At 42.4% G+C, this 18,083-nt stretch overlaps 1 protein-coding gene across 1 annotated transcript in view; it reads left to right on the forward strand.

Moving 5' to 3' along the window:
* VOPP1 (VOPP1 WW domain binding protein) overlaps window positions 1–18,083 on the forward strand; it is a 103,833-nt gene that overhangs the window by 54,676 nt on the left and 31,074 nt on the right. The window contains exon 2 of the mRNA XM_083188534.1: window positions 9,231–9,289. Within this exon, the coding sequence (XP_083044660.1) occupies window positions 9,231–9,289 (59 nt within the window). The remainder of the gene's footprint in view (window positions 1–9,230; window positions 9,290–18,083) is intronic.

The following is an 18,083-nucleotide window of genomic DNA, read 5'->3' on the forward strand; positions in this document are numbered from 1 at the left end:
GGCCCTTATTCTGATCGGTGCGGATATTCCCGCATTCTTACGGTGCGGTCCGCACGCCACGGTGTTTTGCCGCGTGCGGCCATCGTCCGTAGAAACGCCCACGTGTCCTCCGCATTCGGACGGACTGACTCTTTAAGAACAGGGCGTGTTTACGGACGACATACAAAGCATGCGTGTGCGGGAGAAACACTCCGATTCGGCACGGTATTACAGAGTATTACAGAGTATGCTCGGGAATACCGCATCCGAACGGGAGCCAAGCGGTGCTACCGCACGTAAGCGGAGTATTTACGCCAAACAACCCACTATGAAGTATCTTCTGCTATACATCACATGACCCACTTATTCAATTACCTATCCTCATAAAAAACTGCTTATTTGGAATTGGAATCAATTAGATTCCAATATATCCTTACAAGCATGCCTAACACATGCATTGCACACATTAACCCTTACAGCAATGTAAGTGCAATGGTTTGTATTAAAGCACTGACAAGCGTCCTATTAGTGAGTAATGAGTAAAGGAGTAGATTCTATTGGGTTCAGGTGTTAATGGTTGTAGTCATTAGGCGTACGTTCGCCTAGCGCATGAACGAGTGGTGTCCGCAAAGCAATAGTACACTTGTGGACACCGCACATTTCTGCCCTTTTTGATAGCGTGCATTCGGAGTGGTTTCCGAATGTACGCCCCCCAACATAAGTGTACTCCCCCGTGTCCGCCCATGTTTCCGCCCCGTTTTGCCCACTTTGAAACTACGCCCATGTGTCATTCCGCATGACGCCCATAATACGCCCCTATTTCCCGAATGATAGCGGTGAACAGTTCTGGACGGGATCTGGCCGAACTGGTACCGAGTCAAGGCGTGGCACATGCGCGTTGCGTTCTCCACGCATGCGCAGACGCCGTAAACACGCGATCCGAAAGTATGCGGTAAAGTCCGCGTCAATCAGAATAAGGGCCTTCAATTTTATATATGTATATATATATATATATATATATATATATATATATATATATATATATAATACTTCCAATAAGACACGTCACTCCGGGTCTAGTAAACTCAAAAACGTAGTTTTACTGGTGTCCGTAAAATATATTTATGTGTGGGGTCAATACCAAATAGAAATGAAATTATTTTTAGCCACATTCGATGCCGATTCGACGAAGCGAGCTCCCATTTAGTGGAAATCACAAATAAAATGTGCAGGCAAGACTATATTGTACAGATCTCTACTATATAGTCCAAAAGCAAATGCGTTTTTCTGGCCGTGTGTTTCAATCCTGATCGAATTGCAAGGCAATCGCATTGTGTGTACCCCTTTAGTTGCATACTTGCCAACAGTGTGCAGGAGGGGAGTGTGGCATTGGATGCTCAGCTTCAGGGTGCACATTAAAAAGAGTGTATTACACTGTACTGGAACGTGGTTTAACAGTACAGGGATTAGAGATGAGCAGATTTACTCAGTTGTTTTTTACCAAAACTAGTACAAGTTGCGTGTCCCTGCCCGTCTCCAAGTAAGGGAGATGGGCAGGGATGGTAAAACCCTATCCCCACAGCAGAAGCTGCACTCTCCCTTGCTGTGGCAACCACTGGCTTTGGGGCGTACAGGAGATCTTGCTTGCGCCATGAGTAGCGAGATCTTGCGCATGCCGGACAGCAGACAGCGACAGCCTGTTAGTGCACGCTAATGCGCTGTGCGCACAACGGGGCATCGCCAGAGAGGGGAGTTTTTTCCCCCCTGTTCCGGCAGACAAAATACCTATACATCTTGTCAATGTCCCTTCCTACTTTGCCTCAATAATGAGGTGAAGCAGGAAGTGTTATAATACACTTTCCACTGAATCAGGAATGTCAGCAATATAACTACTAATGTATGAAGCAGTGTTTGTTGTAAAAAGGGGGGATTCTCATTAGGGATGGCCATCATTGCCATTGCCATCGATGGTTGCCATCAATGGCAATACTGCAACTGGCCATCAATAGTGCTAAACTTTGCAATGGATGACATCGATATTTTTACATATCAATGGTCATCCATTGTGTTTGATTGATTGGCCTGTGGGCCAAGCAAAACTCTGGGGGCGGGGCTTCACGGATGTCGGGGGCGGAGCTATGCTCCGTGTCCCGGCCCTTTGGGGAAAAAAAGCAAAACATTGTTTTGCTGTTCCATCGATGGAGGGTTCTCCCCCATCGATGGCAAAAGTATTCGACATCGGCCATGAACCATCGATGATTTTGAATCATCGATGGCTGGTGGCCATCCCTAATTCTCGTGTCTTAGTATGCTAAAATAAGTGGACATAGTTGGTATACCGGCAAACGGGTAGAAGCGGTGGAGTATATTACAAATTATGGTATTTGGAATAGATAATGGAAGACTAGTAAAAAATATACACATTACGAGGGAGATACTGTAGATGGGTTAAATTAGCTAAGGTATATACTGTAAATATATTTAATTGTTAATGCCACACATTAGATAAATATGACCATGTCAGGCTAATATCACCGGTAGAAATACACTGATTAAAAAAGTAAAAAAGATCAGGGCATGGTTTGGGTGGTTGTGGGTAATTAGCTCGATGGAGGGGTGCATTGGAGCAGTGCTGAAATGCTTAGTCATGGACCAAGCACAGCGTTTCCATGTAATAAGTAAGTGATTCTTCACTGTCAGCAAAAACCAAACAGAAAAGTAATAAACAGCCTGGCCCCCGTGTAGGGCACTACCCCACTGCTTGGTCCCTCTAAATTAGCAGCTAGTCTGCAACAAAGTTTCTTACAATCTTGCCTGCTACCTGCAGGGTAATAGGGCATACAGCCGATTAGATTTCATCTATTTTTCTATTCAATTTTGATTATACAGGTTGAGTATCCCTTATCCAAAATGCTCGGGACCAGGAGAATTTTGGATAACGGATTATTCCGTGTTTTGGAATATTTTAATATTTCAATGATGTATTTTGAAGTATCTTGCGTTTATGCTGTATAAACACATAAAATACACACAAATATATTTTATTACCATATAAAATACACACAAAAATATTTTATTTGTTCAAAAAACAAGGTTTCAAAACGTGAAACAAAATGTGTGTACTATCTTAGCACTGAATTTGAATGCCAAGCAATCATTGTCTTGCACATATATAGTGCCAGTTACATATCATGTCCTCAGTAGTGCTGTTACAAATGTCCCCAGTGAGTTTTTAGCAAAAAAAAAAAAATTTTTTTCACTTTCTGGAATGTCTGGTTTTCGGAATAATTCGGATAACGGATACTCAACCTGTATAAGCAAAATAAATTGGACAGAAATCTAACGCAATCAATTTAGATTCATTCCATCCAGATGCGCGGCTCCATTGAAATCCAATAGAAATATAGACCGTGCAATCCAGACTTTGGGCCAGATTCTCTAAGCTTCAAAAGTGATAACATGGAGAGTGATAAACAGCCAGCCAATCAGCTCCTACCTGCCATGTCACAGACTGTGTTTGAAAAATGTCAGCCAGGAGCTGATTGGCTGGCTGTTTATCACTCTCCATTTTATCACTTTTGAAGCTTAGAGAATCTGGCCCTATATAGTACAGATCTGTACTACAGATGGAACCGGCCTGGTCTTTGCAGGGGATGGCGGCAGAATCGCCAGCCGCCATCCCCTGCCAGCCGCCATCTGATATGCGAAAGGGGACGCGCGCACACGAGATGTGCGTGCGTCCCCTTCCGACGGCGCTTCCCCCGGGTCCCCGCCACTTTCCCTGGGTCCCTGCCGGCTTGTCGGCGGTCACCCGGGGTCCCCACCGCCTCCCCACACCCCCCCCCCTAACCCTGTCCCTCTCCCTGAAGCGGAGATGGACAGGGTTCCCGTCGCCCCGACGCCCGGAAACTGAGACGTGCGTGCGTGTGAGTCTCAGTCAGATGGAGCGCCTCGCTGCTGGCGGATCGCCAGCGGAGACAGTCTAACGATTCGCCAGCAAGAGGGAGCCCGGCTCCATCTGTATATAGTCCAAATCAAATGTGTACATGACACCATGGATCGAATCTGGATTGAATAGAAAGTACATTGCACCATACACTACATTATACATGTCCGGCCTGGTTTGGCTGATTGCCACAGCTTCACTAGAGCAGTTCATACTTGCCTACCCACCAGAAAATCCAGTGGCATGCCTGACCCCCGGAAGGGTGGGCAAGTTTCCCGCATATACTGTATGTCTCCAGTTCCCTGCACCTCGCCTCGGCTGCACACATCAAAGGTGCAGGTTATCCACAGAGCTTAGTAGCTAACCCTGTAACATGCAGGTCTGGCCTGGCCTCTAGGTACTCAGTGGTCTCCATACAGAGCTTGGTAGCTAACTCTGTAACATGCAGGTCTAACCTGGCCTCCAGGTACTCAGTGGTTTCCATACTCCCTGAGCTCTGTCTGTAATTCCACTTGGATTGTCTGACTGCAAGAACCCCAGCTGGGTTCTGCCTCTATGTGTCACACACCCTTTTTGTTCCTGGTGTGGGTGGATTCCTTCAGTCTCACCATCTCCACCCAACCTCATTCTACCACAGTGCATATGTCATGATTATAAAGTGTTGTCAAGTAGGATTTACTAGTGTTTTAAGTTCAAAATGTAAATGATGGATTTTACGATTTAGTTTTAGACAAAATATTCCTACAGATGGAACGCCTCTCATTCTTGCCCAGGGATCGCCAGAATCTGTCCGCTGGTGATCGCCGACGGAGAGGCGCTCCATCTGTCTGGGACGCATGTGTGTCTCACACGCACGCGTGTCCCAGTTTCCCGTTGGCGGGGGGACGGGAACCCTGTCCGTCTCCGCTTCAGGGAGATGGACAGGGTTAGGGGGGGTGCGGCAAGGCGGCGAGGACCCGGGGCGACCGTCGGTGAGGCTGCGGAGGCCTGGGGGGAGCCCTGTTGTAAGATGCACGCGCGTCCCCTTACGGCGGCTAGCGGGGGATGGCGGATGACGATTCTTCCGCCATCCCCTGCAAAGATGACTTCCGCTCCATCTGTATATATACTGTACATATCTATTTTTAAGTAAACATCACTAACAGGGGTAACAGTGAAACAGCTTTTGTTTTGTTGTTTTGTTTTCTTAAAGTAGTTTTTATTAAACATTCAGGGGGAAATTTACTAAGCCGAATACGACTGAAAAATTTGTATATGTATAACAAAATACGAATTTTTTAGGCATATACGTATTTTCAGGATTTACTATCCTGAAAATACGTTAATGGTGATTTCTAATTTACTAAGTGGCCGTATTGAAAATACAGCCGCTAATTAGCGGTAAACGGCCACTAATTTCCAAATACGCCAGGAAAATACACTTCATTTTCCTGTCGTATTTGGCAGAAGCCTACACGGATCAGTCAGATCCGCGCAGGCTTCAGTGTGTAAAAAATAAATAAATAATAAATAAAATAAACGGCGCGGGGTCCCCCCCACAGCCATAACCAGCCCCAGGTTTAAAAAGCCAGTCCTGGTTGTAAAAATTCAGGGAACAATTTGAGTTTTGGTTCCCTTATTTTTTACAACCAGCACCAGGCCAAAGGGCTGGTCCTGGTTTCCAAAATACTGGGGAAAAATGACTACTTTATCAGGGACAGACACAGGCTTCAACCTGAGTAGGGTAATTCTGGAGGGGGGCGGGATCCCCACTCCCCCAGGACCCCTGACCGGTCAAGGGGTAATGTTTTGGCCGGGGGACCTTATATAAGTGTCCGCCAGCTGTGACATTACCCTGCTGGCTGGTTGGGCCTGGTGCTGGTTCTTAAAATACAGGGGACCCCTAGTTATTTTGTCCCCTGTATTTTAAATAAAAATAAGGGTCATTTTGTCCCCCTTATAAAAATAAGGGAACCACACTCACTTGTTTTTTTTATTATTTATTTTTCTGCTTTTTTTTTGACACTGCAGCCAATACAAATTCGTATTTTAAAATACGAATTTGTCTTTAAAAATATGAATTTGTATTTAAATTTGTATTTAAAGTACAAATTCCTATTGGCTAAATATACAAATGCATATGCCATCGGAAAATACTGTATGACTGAGTCAAATACGACTATATCTACCGGAATACGAATTTGCATACAGCTAAAACAGCCGTATGCATTCGTATTAAGAATACAAATACAATTTTTCATATTCGGATTCTTAGTAAATTTCCCCCTCATTGTCAAGCAAGTCAACAGTACAGATACCCAATAGCAAGAAAAGCAAAAATCGGAATCCTCTTCAACGGCATCCCCGGTCCCAATGATGCATTGCACGGGCATGCCGGTGACATCACTGGCACACCCAGCAATCGTGTAATACACCCCTGGGACCGGAGATGCCACTGAAGAGGATTCCGAAGGCCGCCGTGGACTCCTGGGAACACCGTAGATGTCAGGGGACCATCGGGGCACCCCCGAGGGACCAGGTAAGTATGAAAAAAATATTCAAAAATCCGCAAAAATCCCATATCCAAAATGCTTGTAGTCCTGAGCATTTCGGATTAGGGATACTCAACCTGTAGTACAACATAGTCCAGTGGGGGAGAAGAGAGAAAAACAAAAAGGAAAAGGAATTCTAGAAATGTCACATTAAAAGTACAATCTGCCCAAAATAAATAGCAAAAGGAGAGCTTAATACACAAAGGGCACAACGTGGAGCGGTGTGAGGACCCATAGGCCATCTGGTCCAAATATGGTCAAATTTAGTTCCTGTTTTCCGGAACAGATAAATATATCGATTATGTTCCACATTGACATTTACCAATGAAACCCACTTTGAGAAAAATGAGCTTGAGGAAGCCATCCAGGAATGAGCTAGGCATACTCTGGCAAGTAGAACAATAGATCTAAAGTAAAGGTGCTAGGTAATGCAATTGTGTGCTGTATTTCTCAGCTGCCACCACCGAGGAATGCCGCCCTCTCTACAATACAACAAATAAAACAAGAAAACTGTGTGATGCTTAATAATACGTGTGAAGCAATGACAGTAGAAAAACACACAATTTATTTCAATAAAAATATTAATCAAAACACAATAAAAAATAAATATAATAAACAGGTACAAACATACATCAAATCAACATGATTAATCTCCAGGGAGTATCAGTTTAAGAAGATGATATACACCTCAATGATACTGTATGATGTAATCTGGAGGGAGTTTTTTTGTATTGGGCAATATGTCAGTATGCCCGTAAACAAATCAAGTCCCGCTTTCAATAATTCCTTATGGGCCTTTCAATACTGTGAATCAATTATAAACAGTCCCAGTAAAAACGCCACTAGTGTGGGATACAATGTTCGAAGCACTTACATACTCACATATGCGTTAGGGGAGTCAGAGGCGGAACTACCATTGGTGCAGCAGGTGCATTGCACCGGGGCCCCTGAGGACTAAGGGGCCCACTACTGCCTAGACCAACAGCTTGTACCACTGTCACCCACTGTTGTGGGGCCCAAATTGTACTTTTGCACCTGGGCCCACCACTCACAAGTTCCGCCACTGAGGGGAGTATATCACTCTTTGGGTCAAGGTATACCGAGCAGGATGCCAGAGAATGCTAAGGGTGGTGAACAGCTGCAGGTACCGGTGTTACATGAGTCTCTGCTTCGGGCTCCGCTAGCTGTCAGCACTAGGAGCCTGTCAGTTATTTGTGCTGGAGGTCCCCATTGCAATGCGGGTGTCCCAGCTCCAGAAGCCACTGGTGGTTGTGCACCTGGAGCCCCTTCACTGCCGCAATAAGGGGCTGCTGTAGTAAGCACCGCTGCCACACTTCCGCCCAGAAATCCGTGTGAGTGCTCTCGGTGACGGGTGCTTTACAGATAATGGGGATATCGCCTCTGTCCTTGGTAATTTGGCAGGGGTATATCGGATTGATCCTCCACAAGGCGCTGTGAGCATAGATCCTATGAAAAATTTGGAATACCATTGAGGTGCATATCATCTTAAACTGATACTCCCAGAGGTTAATCTTGTTGTATGTTTGTACCTGTTTATTTTTTATTGTGTTTTGATTAATATTTTTATTGAAATAAATTGTGTTTTTCTACTGACATTGCTTCACATGTATTAATAAGCGCCACTCAATTTTCTTGTTATACTTGCACACAAATGAATAGCATATTGGACACTGTATTTGTAAATCAGCGTTTTGTTTTACTGCACTGCAAAATTCTTCTAAATATATAAATTGGTTTAAACCTTCCTGCATTGGATTGTAAGATACATACTGACTTTACTGTTGGCTAAGTATATTTGGATGTACAGTATCAGATCAATAGTCTTCAATTGTTGAATCAAACAGCAGAACGTAATATAGTTCCACCAACTAGCAGATATTTGAGGAAATTAACTGGATAAAAGTGGTATATTTTTAGACACAGTAGCAAACACAATAAACTTACAACATCCTATAAGAAGAAACATGACAAACCTACCCAATAAAGTCACTGTACAACCGTGTTGATTTATTACACAAGCTATAGACATAAACCAACAATTCCTTAAAGCGATAACTATATAGCAGCTTATAAAATAAACTACAATGGGTTTTCTATGACTTCGCAGAGAAATCATTCCCAGCCACTGACACACTCATGAATTTTTAGACATTGAAAAATATCATTTTAAACATCACAGTGGAAACACCTGTTCATTGAAGCAAGTGAGTTGTGACATTTAACATCAAGTGCACTGCAGTGATCAGCAGAAAGGCACTAAATTCTGCTCCAACTGTATGTCATGTGTAAAACGCTGGTTTGTCAGCAATGTCTATGGCCAGCATGTGTGGGTGTACAAACTGTATCATAATGCAGAGTATATAGAGTTCTTTATTTTATTCCTTGTACATTATAGACACCCTGACCAGTGGTGTGGTGACTTAGCATAGGAAGAGTGCTCTGCAATAAATAATACTTAATAATTAATTCCTATCATATTTTTCAGTGATTAAGAACATGGTAACAGGATTTAGGTCAGTTTGTTTTTTTTTATGATTTTTTTTATTACATTTTATTATGAGGCACTAAAGGTTCCAGTGGGCCATGGATGACCTTAAAATGTAATATTTACAGTATTATGTGTTTTAGGCTTTTTTTTTATTAAAATGTCCCAAAAAGAAAGCAAACTCATAAAACTAGATACAATAAACGTTATTAGCAAACATTGCTTAAATTTGTTCAGTAACCATTGTTTTTTCTTTTTTTTCTTTTAGTGCACAGATGCCAAAAAACACTGCTGGTACTTTGAAGGATTATATCCTACATATTACATGTAAGTATTAATGCATTTCTACATCAAATTCAGCAGTATTGTACACGTTGGAACAAATGGTAATACAACAAGACTAAATATTAACCGAAAGACAAAGAGTAAAGACAAATCTGCTCATTTATTTAAGGTGTATACACGGTGTGATTTTGTATACTTTCTAATCAGGGCCAGTGTTAGGGTGTCTGGCGCCCTCCTGCAAACCATAAATTTTGCGCCCTTTCACATTGCCATTGCAACAAGCTGCAGCCCGATTGTGGGAGCGTATGCAACATGCGATTCTATGGAGGATCTCGGGTGCATGTACATGTATGCATACACCATCTCAGTGCTGTGTCCGCAAAATGTTGCAGGCACTAAAGGTGCCCATACATGCTGCGAGAATCGCAATACTTTAAGGGCTAGATCGCATCGCACGGCATGCATACAATGTATGTGCGATGCCATCCGAAAGCAGTACAAAAAGTATGTGCAGCACATACTTTTTGTACTGTGCGATGCCTGCAGGAGTGCACATCGCATTGCACGCTGCTATTGCAGCGTGTATGGCCACCTTTAGGCACATAACCCAGCCCATTATTTAAAAAGTATCTAAATTAATATAAAAAAAATTACAATTATTAAAAAATGTGTTATAAACATGTATAATAAAAGACTAAGGGCCTTATTCTGGTTGGTGCGGTCCGTTCCGAATTCTTTCGGAGGGCGCTTTTTAGCCGTCTGCGCCATGCGTAGGCAACGCAATGCGCATGTGCCATGCATGGTCTCCGTACTCATTCTCACTAATACCGTCCAGAAATGTGCACCGAATCTACTCGGGAAATATGGGCGTAATATGGGCGTCATTCGGCCCTACACAAGGACGTGGTTTCAAAGTGGGAAAAACTGGGCGTAAATCTGGACGTACACGAGGGAGTGCACGAACTGTGGTAGGCGTGCATTCAGACAAGACACCGACTGCAAACGAACCAACATGCATGAAATATGCGGTGTCCATAAGCAAGTTTCACTTTGCGGAGACCACTTGTTCATGCGCTAGGCATTCGGTTCGCCCAATTAGTACGCCCGCACCTGAAGCACTCTCAGCTGACCACAATACAATCCACTCCTCTACTCATTAGTGATTAATTACACTCTTTTCACAGGTTCAATTGGAACCACTAAGACAGGTAAAGGGGCAACAATGAAGTAATACCACTTTACATGATGTAAGGGTTAATCTAAAGTGCTAGTAATTTGTTTAAGTATCAATTCGGAATTAATTGATTACATTTAAAAATAATCAATTTGTTATGAGGTTGGCTAATTGAATAAGTGTGTCATGTTGCAGAAGCATGAGTTCCAAATAGAGTAGTGAGGTTTGCGGAAATACACCGCATCGGTGCGTACGGGCAGCTTCCCGTCCGTTCGGACGCTGTAAGACCGTGCAGAATCTTTGTGTTCCCGCCGCACACGCACGGTTTGGATGTTGTCTGAAAACACACCCTCTTCTTAGAGAGTGAGTCCGACCGAATGCGGACGACCTGTGGGCGTTTGTTCTTACAATGTCCGCACGGCGTGGCGTTCGGTCAGCTCCGAAAGAATTCGGAACGGACCGCACCAACCAGAATAAGGCCCTAAATGTGAAAGGGGTATTAGTGACATATTTTTAAGTAAAGAAAATTTCAACCTAAATATCATCTCTTATTGATGGACAGTGCATCCGATAATTTCCTAGCAAAGATTTTTCATGCTGGCTGCAGATATTGGTGAAAATGGCTAATACCAGCTAAAGATAATCTGGCTAATGTAGGGGAAGTTTATTGTACAGATGAAGCCATCCTCAGCTTTGAGCAGCTGTGATATGGCTTCAAACAGTGTTTATTAACCAAGATGGGATTCGGGAAAAAAGGGGTATCAAATGTTACCTGCCTTGCACTTTTCTTAAATAGCGGTGATATTTATGTTTGACTTAAACATGTGGAATTTCTGCATGTTTTAAGAATATAAAGGATGTGATAAACATGCCAATAAATCATTTACCACCTTAATCAATGCAATCTATGTAAAGTGTTGGCACCAAAAGCCTGATTGTAAAGATGTAAAGACCCCCATACACTAGTCCTACTTGTCCTTAGGACAAGTCAGACCAATTTGCCCTTGAGCTCCCTGGAAGCTTCCTGGGAGGCTATGATTTGGCACTTGATGTGCCATTTATTACATGCAATAAATAGCATCCATTTATTGCATGTAAACTACGAGGGAGCTGTAGCAGTGGTGGGGGCGCGCGCAGTGGTGGGGTCCGGGCAGCTGGTAGCAGCGGGGTCCAGGCAGCTGGTAGCAGCGGTGAGCTGGTAGGGGCAGGTGCTGGGTGCTGGAATTTAAAAAATCTGGCCAGCCAGTTATTGGCTGAGATAATTCTCTCAGCCAATCAACGGCCTCCTATCTCATTGGCTAAGATAATTAAGAAAAAGTTGCTTTGTGCCTCCCAGCCCAGCACCTGCCACTACCAGCTGGCAGGACCCCACCGCCGCCAGCTTCCCGCTGCTACCAACTCCCCACCTCTGTCCGCCCCTGCATAGGTGTGTGACTGCTGGCACACACCTACGGATCGGACCCAAAACAGGTTCAATCTGTAGGGTCCGACCCGATACGCATTGGGTCGGAGGGGATGTCAAACACATCCAGTTTGGGATGATTTATCAGCCTGGTCAATCGGGATTGGTTGAAATCAGCCCACATCTTACTAGTGTATGGTGGGCCTTTAATCTAATTGATTGTGCTAGGATGAAAATCATTTCAGCCAAGTGTGGAATTTTTTTAAGAATAAAACCCCAATTTAAATATGAATATCGTACAGTGCTATTTTTCAGCAGGAACCAGCTGAATCTCAATTCCTAAACCTCTAATTAAATATGACATCATCAGGAACTGAGTTCCTGAACCTACAATACCACAATTGGTATTGTAGGCGCTAGATGCAATGGATTTTTCTCTTTCGGGATATTAGCCCCCAAAAAAATAGAATAAGAACAACAATAGTGTAATACTGTGACACTTTAGAACATCAAATGTAAGATAACGTAGTATTCAACTTGTACCAATATTATATGTCTACAGAGAAAGTAGACATATACATTTGATTGAGGGAGATAATCCATTGCTGAATTATCTCCCTCAATCAAACGCATATGTCTACTTTCTCTGTAGACATATATAATATTGGTACGAGTTGAATACTACGTTATCCTGAACCTGTTCTGAGCCAAAATGTACTTTCCATAAGATAAGTTTTATTTTAAAGTCTCCTGGTGTATACATTGTAAGGCCAATAACCTGCACAAACATAGTTAATATGCTTGCTTGATATTTATTTTTATTTAACAAATGACTAGCACATAATTTCAATGATCTGTAGTTTCAATTTTGTCTCTTTCAATGCAGTAGAATGTGGGTAACTTATTTTTAGCTAACCCATATTGTAGCAAGATCCGGAATTCAGAAAAAATATGTAGCTTACTTGTAAAAGCAGCAAACAATGAAATGCTGCAGTGCCTTCCATGGAGGTCCAAAAGGCCAGCAATAGAGGGAAGGAGGAGGTAGCACTCAACAGACTGCAATAAAAAGGGTCCTTTTAATCCAACAGTTTCAGGGTTACCCCCATCATCAGGGACAATGCTGGTTGTCACTGAAGACGGGGGTAACCCTGAAACTGTTGGATTAAAAGGACCCCTTTTATTGCAGTCTGTTGAGTGCCACCTCCTTCTTCCCTATATTATGGTACCCATGAGGTAGAATGGAAGGACTCCAGTCGAAATGGCTGTTGGGCCAGCCATGATGTCCTTATATTTCGCCATGCTGTAAACTACAATACAAATGTATTTTTTTCTTCATCCTAATGTGAGTGCTGATTCTCTCCTGTCCTGGACTTAGGGTGGGTATATATCTATATCTATCTATCTATCTATATATATATATATATATAGATATAGATATATATATATATATATATATAGATATAGATATATATACACATATTTATATAGCACAACAGGGGAAATACAGCACTCCAGGTGGCTTAGTAGAAATGAGTACACTTCACCACAGGTGTGGTACAATGTTTCAATGCAGTGCCGGTGCAGGAGTAATGTTACATGGAGAGCTGGATCATACATTCAAATATTTTTCCAACTCTGCATCAGGAATGTAGCTTGTCTCGGGCGTTAGTTGGCTGGTAGAGATGCATTGTAGGTTATATCTAGCTTCATTGCCACATTTCCTTCTTTTGTTAATATGGCCCTGAGTGTGCCCAGTAATAAAAATAGAAGGAAGATGACTACATATTTATTGTAGTCTGACAGAAATAAGTAAGTCTGAAAGAAAATAAATATGTTCCATGTATCCCATGCTTTACACAATAAAGGCATTCATAGGAAGAACAGTGTTCTAGTGGACATTATGCTGAGGTAATTTAATAGGAACAGATTGCATGATAAAGAGTTTGCAGGCAGCAAACTTGTAGATAGTAAGTTATTATTCATCTCAGCTGACAGGTGATTTATTGCTGGCAGTATTGGGAGCAGATGAAGCTGGATACAGAGAAGACATAAAACAATAAAATATGTTTTGTGTTTGTGTTCATCTTACTATTTTTGAGCAGCTGGTGTAAAAATCAGTCATTTAATATGCATTGAAAAACTGTTAAAGATGCCTATAATGTAACTATGGAACGGACCTGGAGTAGAGGTACACACAGTCACAAAGCACCATTATCAGTGGCACATATAGATACGGGTTACGATTAGATAGACAGTACAGGTTGAGTATCCCTTATCCAAAATGCTCGGGACCAGGAGAATTTTGGATAACGGATTATTTAGTATTTCAGTTTTTTTTTTATATTTCAATGATGTAAATTGAAGTATCTTGCATTTATGTTGTATAAACACATCAAACACATGAAATACACACAGACATACTTTATTTGTGCATTAAACAAGGTTTCAAAACATGAAACAAAATTTGTGTACTATCTCAGATACTGAATTAGAATGCCAAGCAATCATTGTCTTGCAGATATTTAGTGCTTGTTACATATCATGTCCTTAGCAGTGCTGGTACACATGTCCCCAGTAACGTTTTGGCAAAAAAATATATATTTTTTTCACTTTCTGAAATGTTTGGCTTTTGGGGTAATTTGTATAACGGATATTTGGATAAGGGATGCTCAAACTGTATCTAGATAGAAGACAGTCATTAGGTTAACTGTGTCAATATGGGAAAGGTTGACTTGGAAAAGGTTCGACAGGGTCAAAAGGTCAACATTAAACAAGTAGACACATGAAAAGGGTGACATTTTTAAAACATTTTTGGTGTCAACTGTTAATATGGACCCTCAATTAGTGTAATGCGTACCCCCTGCATTTTGGCTGAATGCCTTGCTACACTCGGCACACTATTATATTAATAAATGGATGGTGAAGTAAGAACAAGGCAGTTTTAAACTTATTTATTAAAAACTCATGTCGACCTTGCCATGTGTCTACCTTTTTCATCTCAACATTTTGACCATGTCAACCTTTTGCCCCTCTCAATTTATTGCATGTCGACCTTTTGGGGTAGATTTTTTTACTATTGTCACCAGCAAAACACAGAACATACTGAAGGAATTGCATTGTACAGAAACGCACAAGGACAATTACAGAAGATCATGAAGTAAAACAGAAAATGCAGTAGCGCACGCAGGGGGGGTTTCTGAGTACCCAGAAACCCCCCCAGGAGTCTAAGGGTCCTAGGCTTAAAGCTGAGGGTCTCCTCTTTCCATGGGTACAAGAATTTTAAAAATCGGCCCTTGGGAACCAGAGATATCTGACTACAAAACAGTGGTCCCCATCCAAGCCTGTTAATTGCTATTCCCAGTCAGATATTTAAGGTTCTGTCTGGCTTAGAGTTTTTCTGAGGGTATATTTCAAAAGCTGGGACTCTCCCCCTTTGACAGACACTAGTAGCTTGTCTCTACTGTTCCCAAAACCAGAGATATCAGCCTTCCAGCAGCTGGTTACTGCTCCAGCTCCACACACCTGGTATGTAGTTTTATATTCTCGTTGGCAGATTGCTCTGCCTTCTGAACTTTGATCCCCTAGTCCCCAATACCATTTGGTAGGTGGGATCCTCTAGTTTTTAATTCCATTAAAATCTAAGAAATCTATTTCTGGGAACTGGAGATATCTGCAGTCAAGCAAGCTGTCCTCCCACCAGAAAATTATGAATAATAAGCCCACTCCACTATAAACCCCTCCTCTGCATATTAAACATCCTCTACCACCCTGGAAGTTATGTATCAGTGCCCCTTCATTCAGCCCAATGCCCCCTTCTCCCACCATCTGTTCAGTAAAGGGGTAATTAGTGGAAATTACTGATCCAGGCCATACATGCTGAGCGGTTGATATAATACCCCCTACCACCCGGGGGACATCAAAGCTTCCCCCACCCCAGGATCGGTAGGTGCCCCAATACATTGCTATGCCCAGGGGTCTACACTGCTGTTGACGCCCCTGTATGTATATATATTTTTTTTTTTTCATTATTATTTATATACATTTGGTCTTTTTATAATACTTTAACTGACCCGGCATATACTGGGTCACCTAAGTGTCCATCTCCGTGCTTTGCTCCGCCCCTCTGGAAACCGCCTTATGAAAATCCTGCGTTTGCCACTGAAATGAACACACTAAAGTGCTCCAATGCATCTCACGCAGGGGTATATGTATAAAGCAGTGATATGGGAGAAGAAGTGATAAAGTTCCTGGTACTTTGGGGTAGATTTATTAATCTGCCCATAAGGATCTTTATCTACCCCTTTCGCTTCACCACTTTTTCGTGGTGAAGCGGCGCCGCTCTTCTCCTGAATGTATTAACTATTTGGTATACGTTAAGGGAGTGCGTTATCCCCAGCCGACGGGAATACGCATCCTCCCACAACATATGACCGCTTCTCCCCATCGCTTCTCCCCATTGGGTAAAAACCCAGATAACAGCATTTTTACCGCATTTTTAGTTTAGAGAATGTCACCCCCAAAGAAGGATAAATGTTCAGCCAATCAGCTCATAACTGCCATTTACAAACACAACCTATAATATAACAGTTATGAGCTGATTGGCTGGATGTTTATCACTCTTTATCACCCTCATGTTTATTTCTCTTTAAGGCTTACTGCACAATGATACCCAAGATCAAAACACTCTCAGCTGAGCATCTATAACAATTAAGTGACTTTGATCACAAATGCCGCCCACAGAAGCCTTACAAAGAAGAAATGTTGTTGTGCTTCTTTATTAGGAGACACTATATTTACAGATCATGTTAAATTGAATGAAAACTGAGTCCCCAAAAATGTAAACGGCTTCATCCTCTCAGCACTCAGACCCTTAATATATTCTGAAAATATATGGCAACTTACAGCATACTCTAAAATCAACCATCAGTTATTTCGTTTTGGCTCCATTTAAAAGTATGTGAGTCATAAGTACTGGTGCCTGCTGCTCTCCAATGGCAAATTAAAGTAGATTACAACATACTTGTCAAATTTTCATTTCTCCTCGTGAGAAGCTTGGTTAGAAGATTTGGATGTTCTGGGGGTAGAGGTGGGTCTTTCATGTTATTAGACCTTGCCCTTATTTTAATTAAATGCCAAGAGTGACCCATAGTTGACTCAGCAACAGAAGCAAATCCTGCCATAATCCACTGCCTACAAGCAGATGATACAAGCAGGAGTGAGCAATGCTGTCATGGGCAGTGGCGTAGCTAGGGCACTGCAGCTCTAGCGATGGCAGGAGGAGCCAGCGCTGCAGGCACACAGCAGATTCAATTAAGGTTTTTTTTTGCTGTCTGCATTGAATTTTCTAAAACAGTGCTGCAAAAATGGGTGCCGCCTTGTTGGATACAGACGTTTGACATACAATGCTACCCATAAGTGTCTGATTCTGGGAGCGTTGTATCGCTTGAGCCTGCAACCCCCCTCTCAACAAGCATGTTTCCCCCTAGCAACAAGCATAGAAACCTCTGGCAACAAGCATGTAATCCCCTGGCAACAATCACTGAAACCCCTGGCAACAAGCAATCATTGAAACCCCTGGCAACAAGCATGAAACCCCTGGCAGGTATGTCTGTCAGTAGTGTCATTGTAATATCCCACTTGGGATTTAGGAGTCCAGTTATTATTCAATATTGGCGGCTACTGTAAATACACATTTTCAGCGGTAAGCCACAAATCTAAGTATCACCCAAATGTATCAGAAGGGACCACAGCAGGGATCGGAGAACCATCCTGCACCGCCGTCGACCACATCCCTCATAGGGATGCGAAGCTAGCCAATGTATCAGCATTGGGAAGCTTTGCTTCGGGTCCCTGGGCTACCACCATTCTGACATGGCAGTGCCCATTGTAGCCGGGGCAGTGCAGTCAGTTAATATTCCGCCCAGATCGCATTGTAAAATCGATCCTTCTTAAATGGGCCTCTTAATCTTAAATGTGTACTGTGGCCCACCTATCATGTGGTTGGCAGTAAAGTCAGATGTATCAGCATATCGGCATTGGCCATGCTGCATGACACATCAGATATGTCTCTGAATATAGCCATCCACATGATTATAGGGTGACATTTAATAGGATGATATATTTCGACTTTTGTATTTTCTGAAAATTGCCAATGTAATAGGATGCGAATTGCAGTAAATATCACACATTTTTTTCTATGAAAATCGCATATTTTGACCTGTTGTTTTTATCTCACACTTCAATTCACATCCAGATGTTTT

Source organism: Crinia signifera, chromosome 5 (assembly GCF_055691185.1).
Source record: "Crinia signifera chromosome 5, ASM5569118v1, whole genome shotgun sequence".
NCBI classification, from domain to species: Eukaryota; Metazoa; Chordata; class Amphibia; order Anura; family Myobatrachidae; genus Crinia; species Crinia signifera.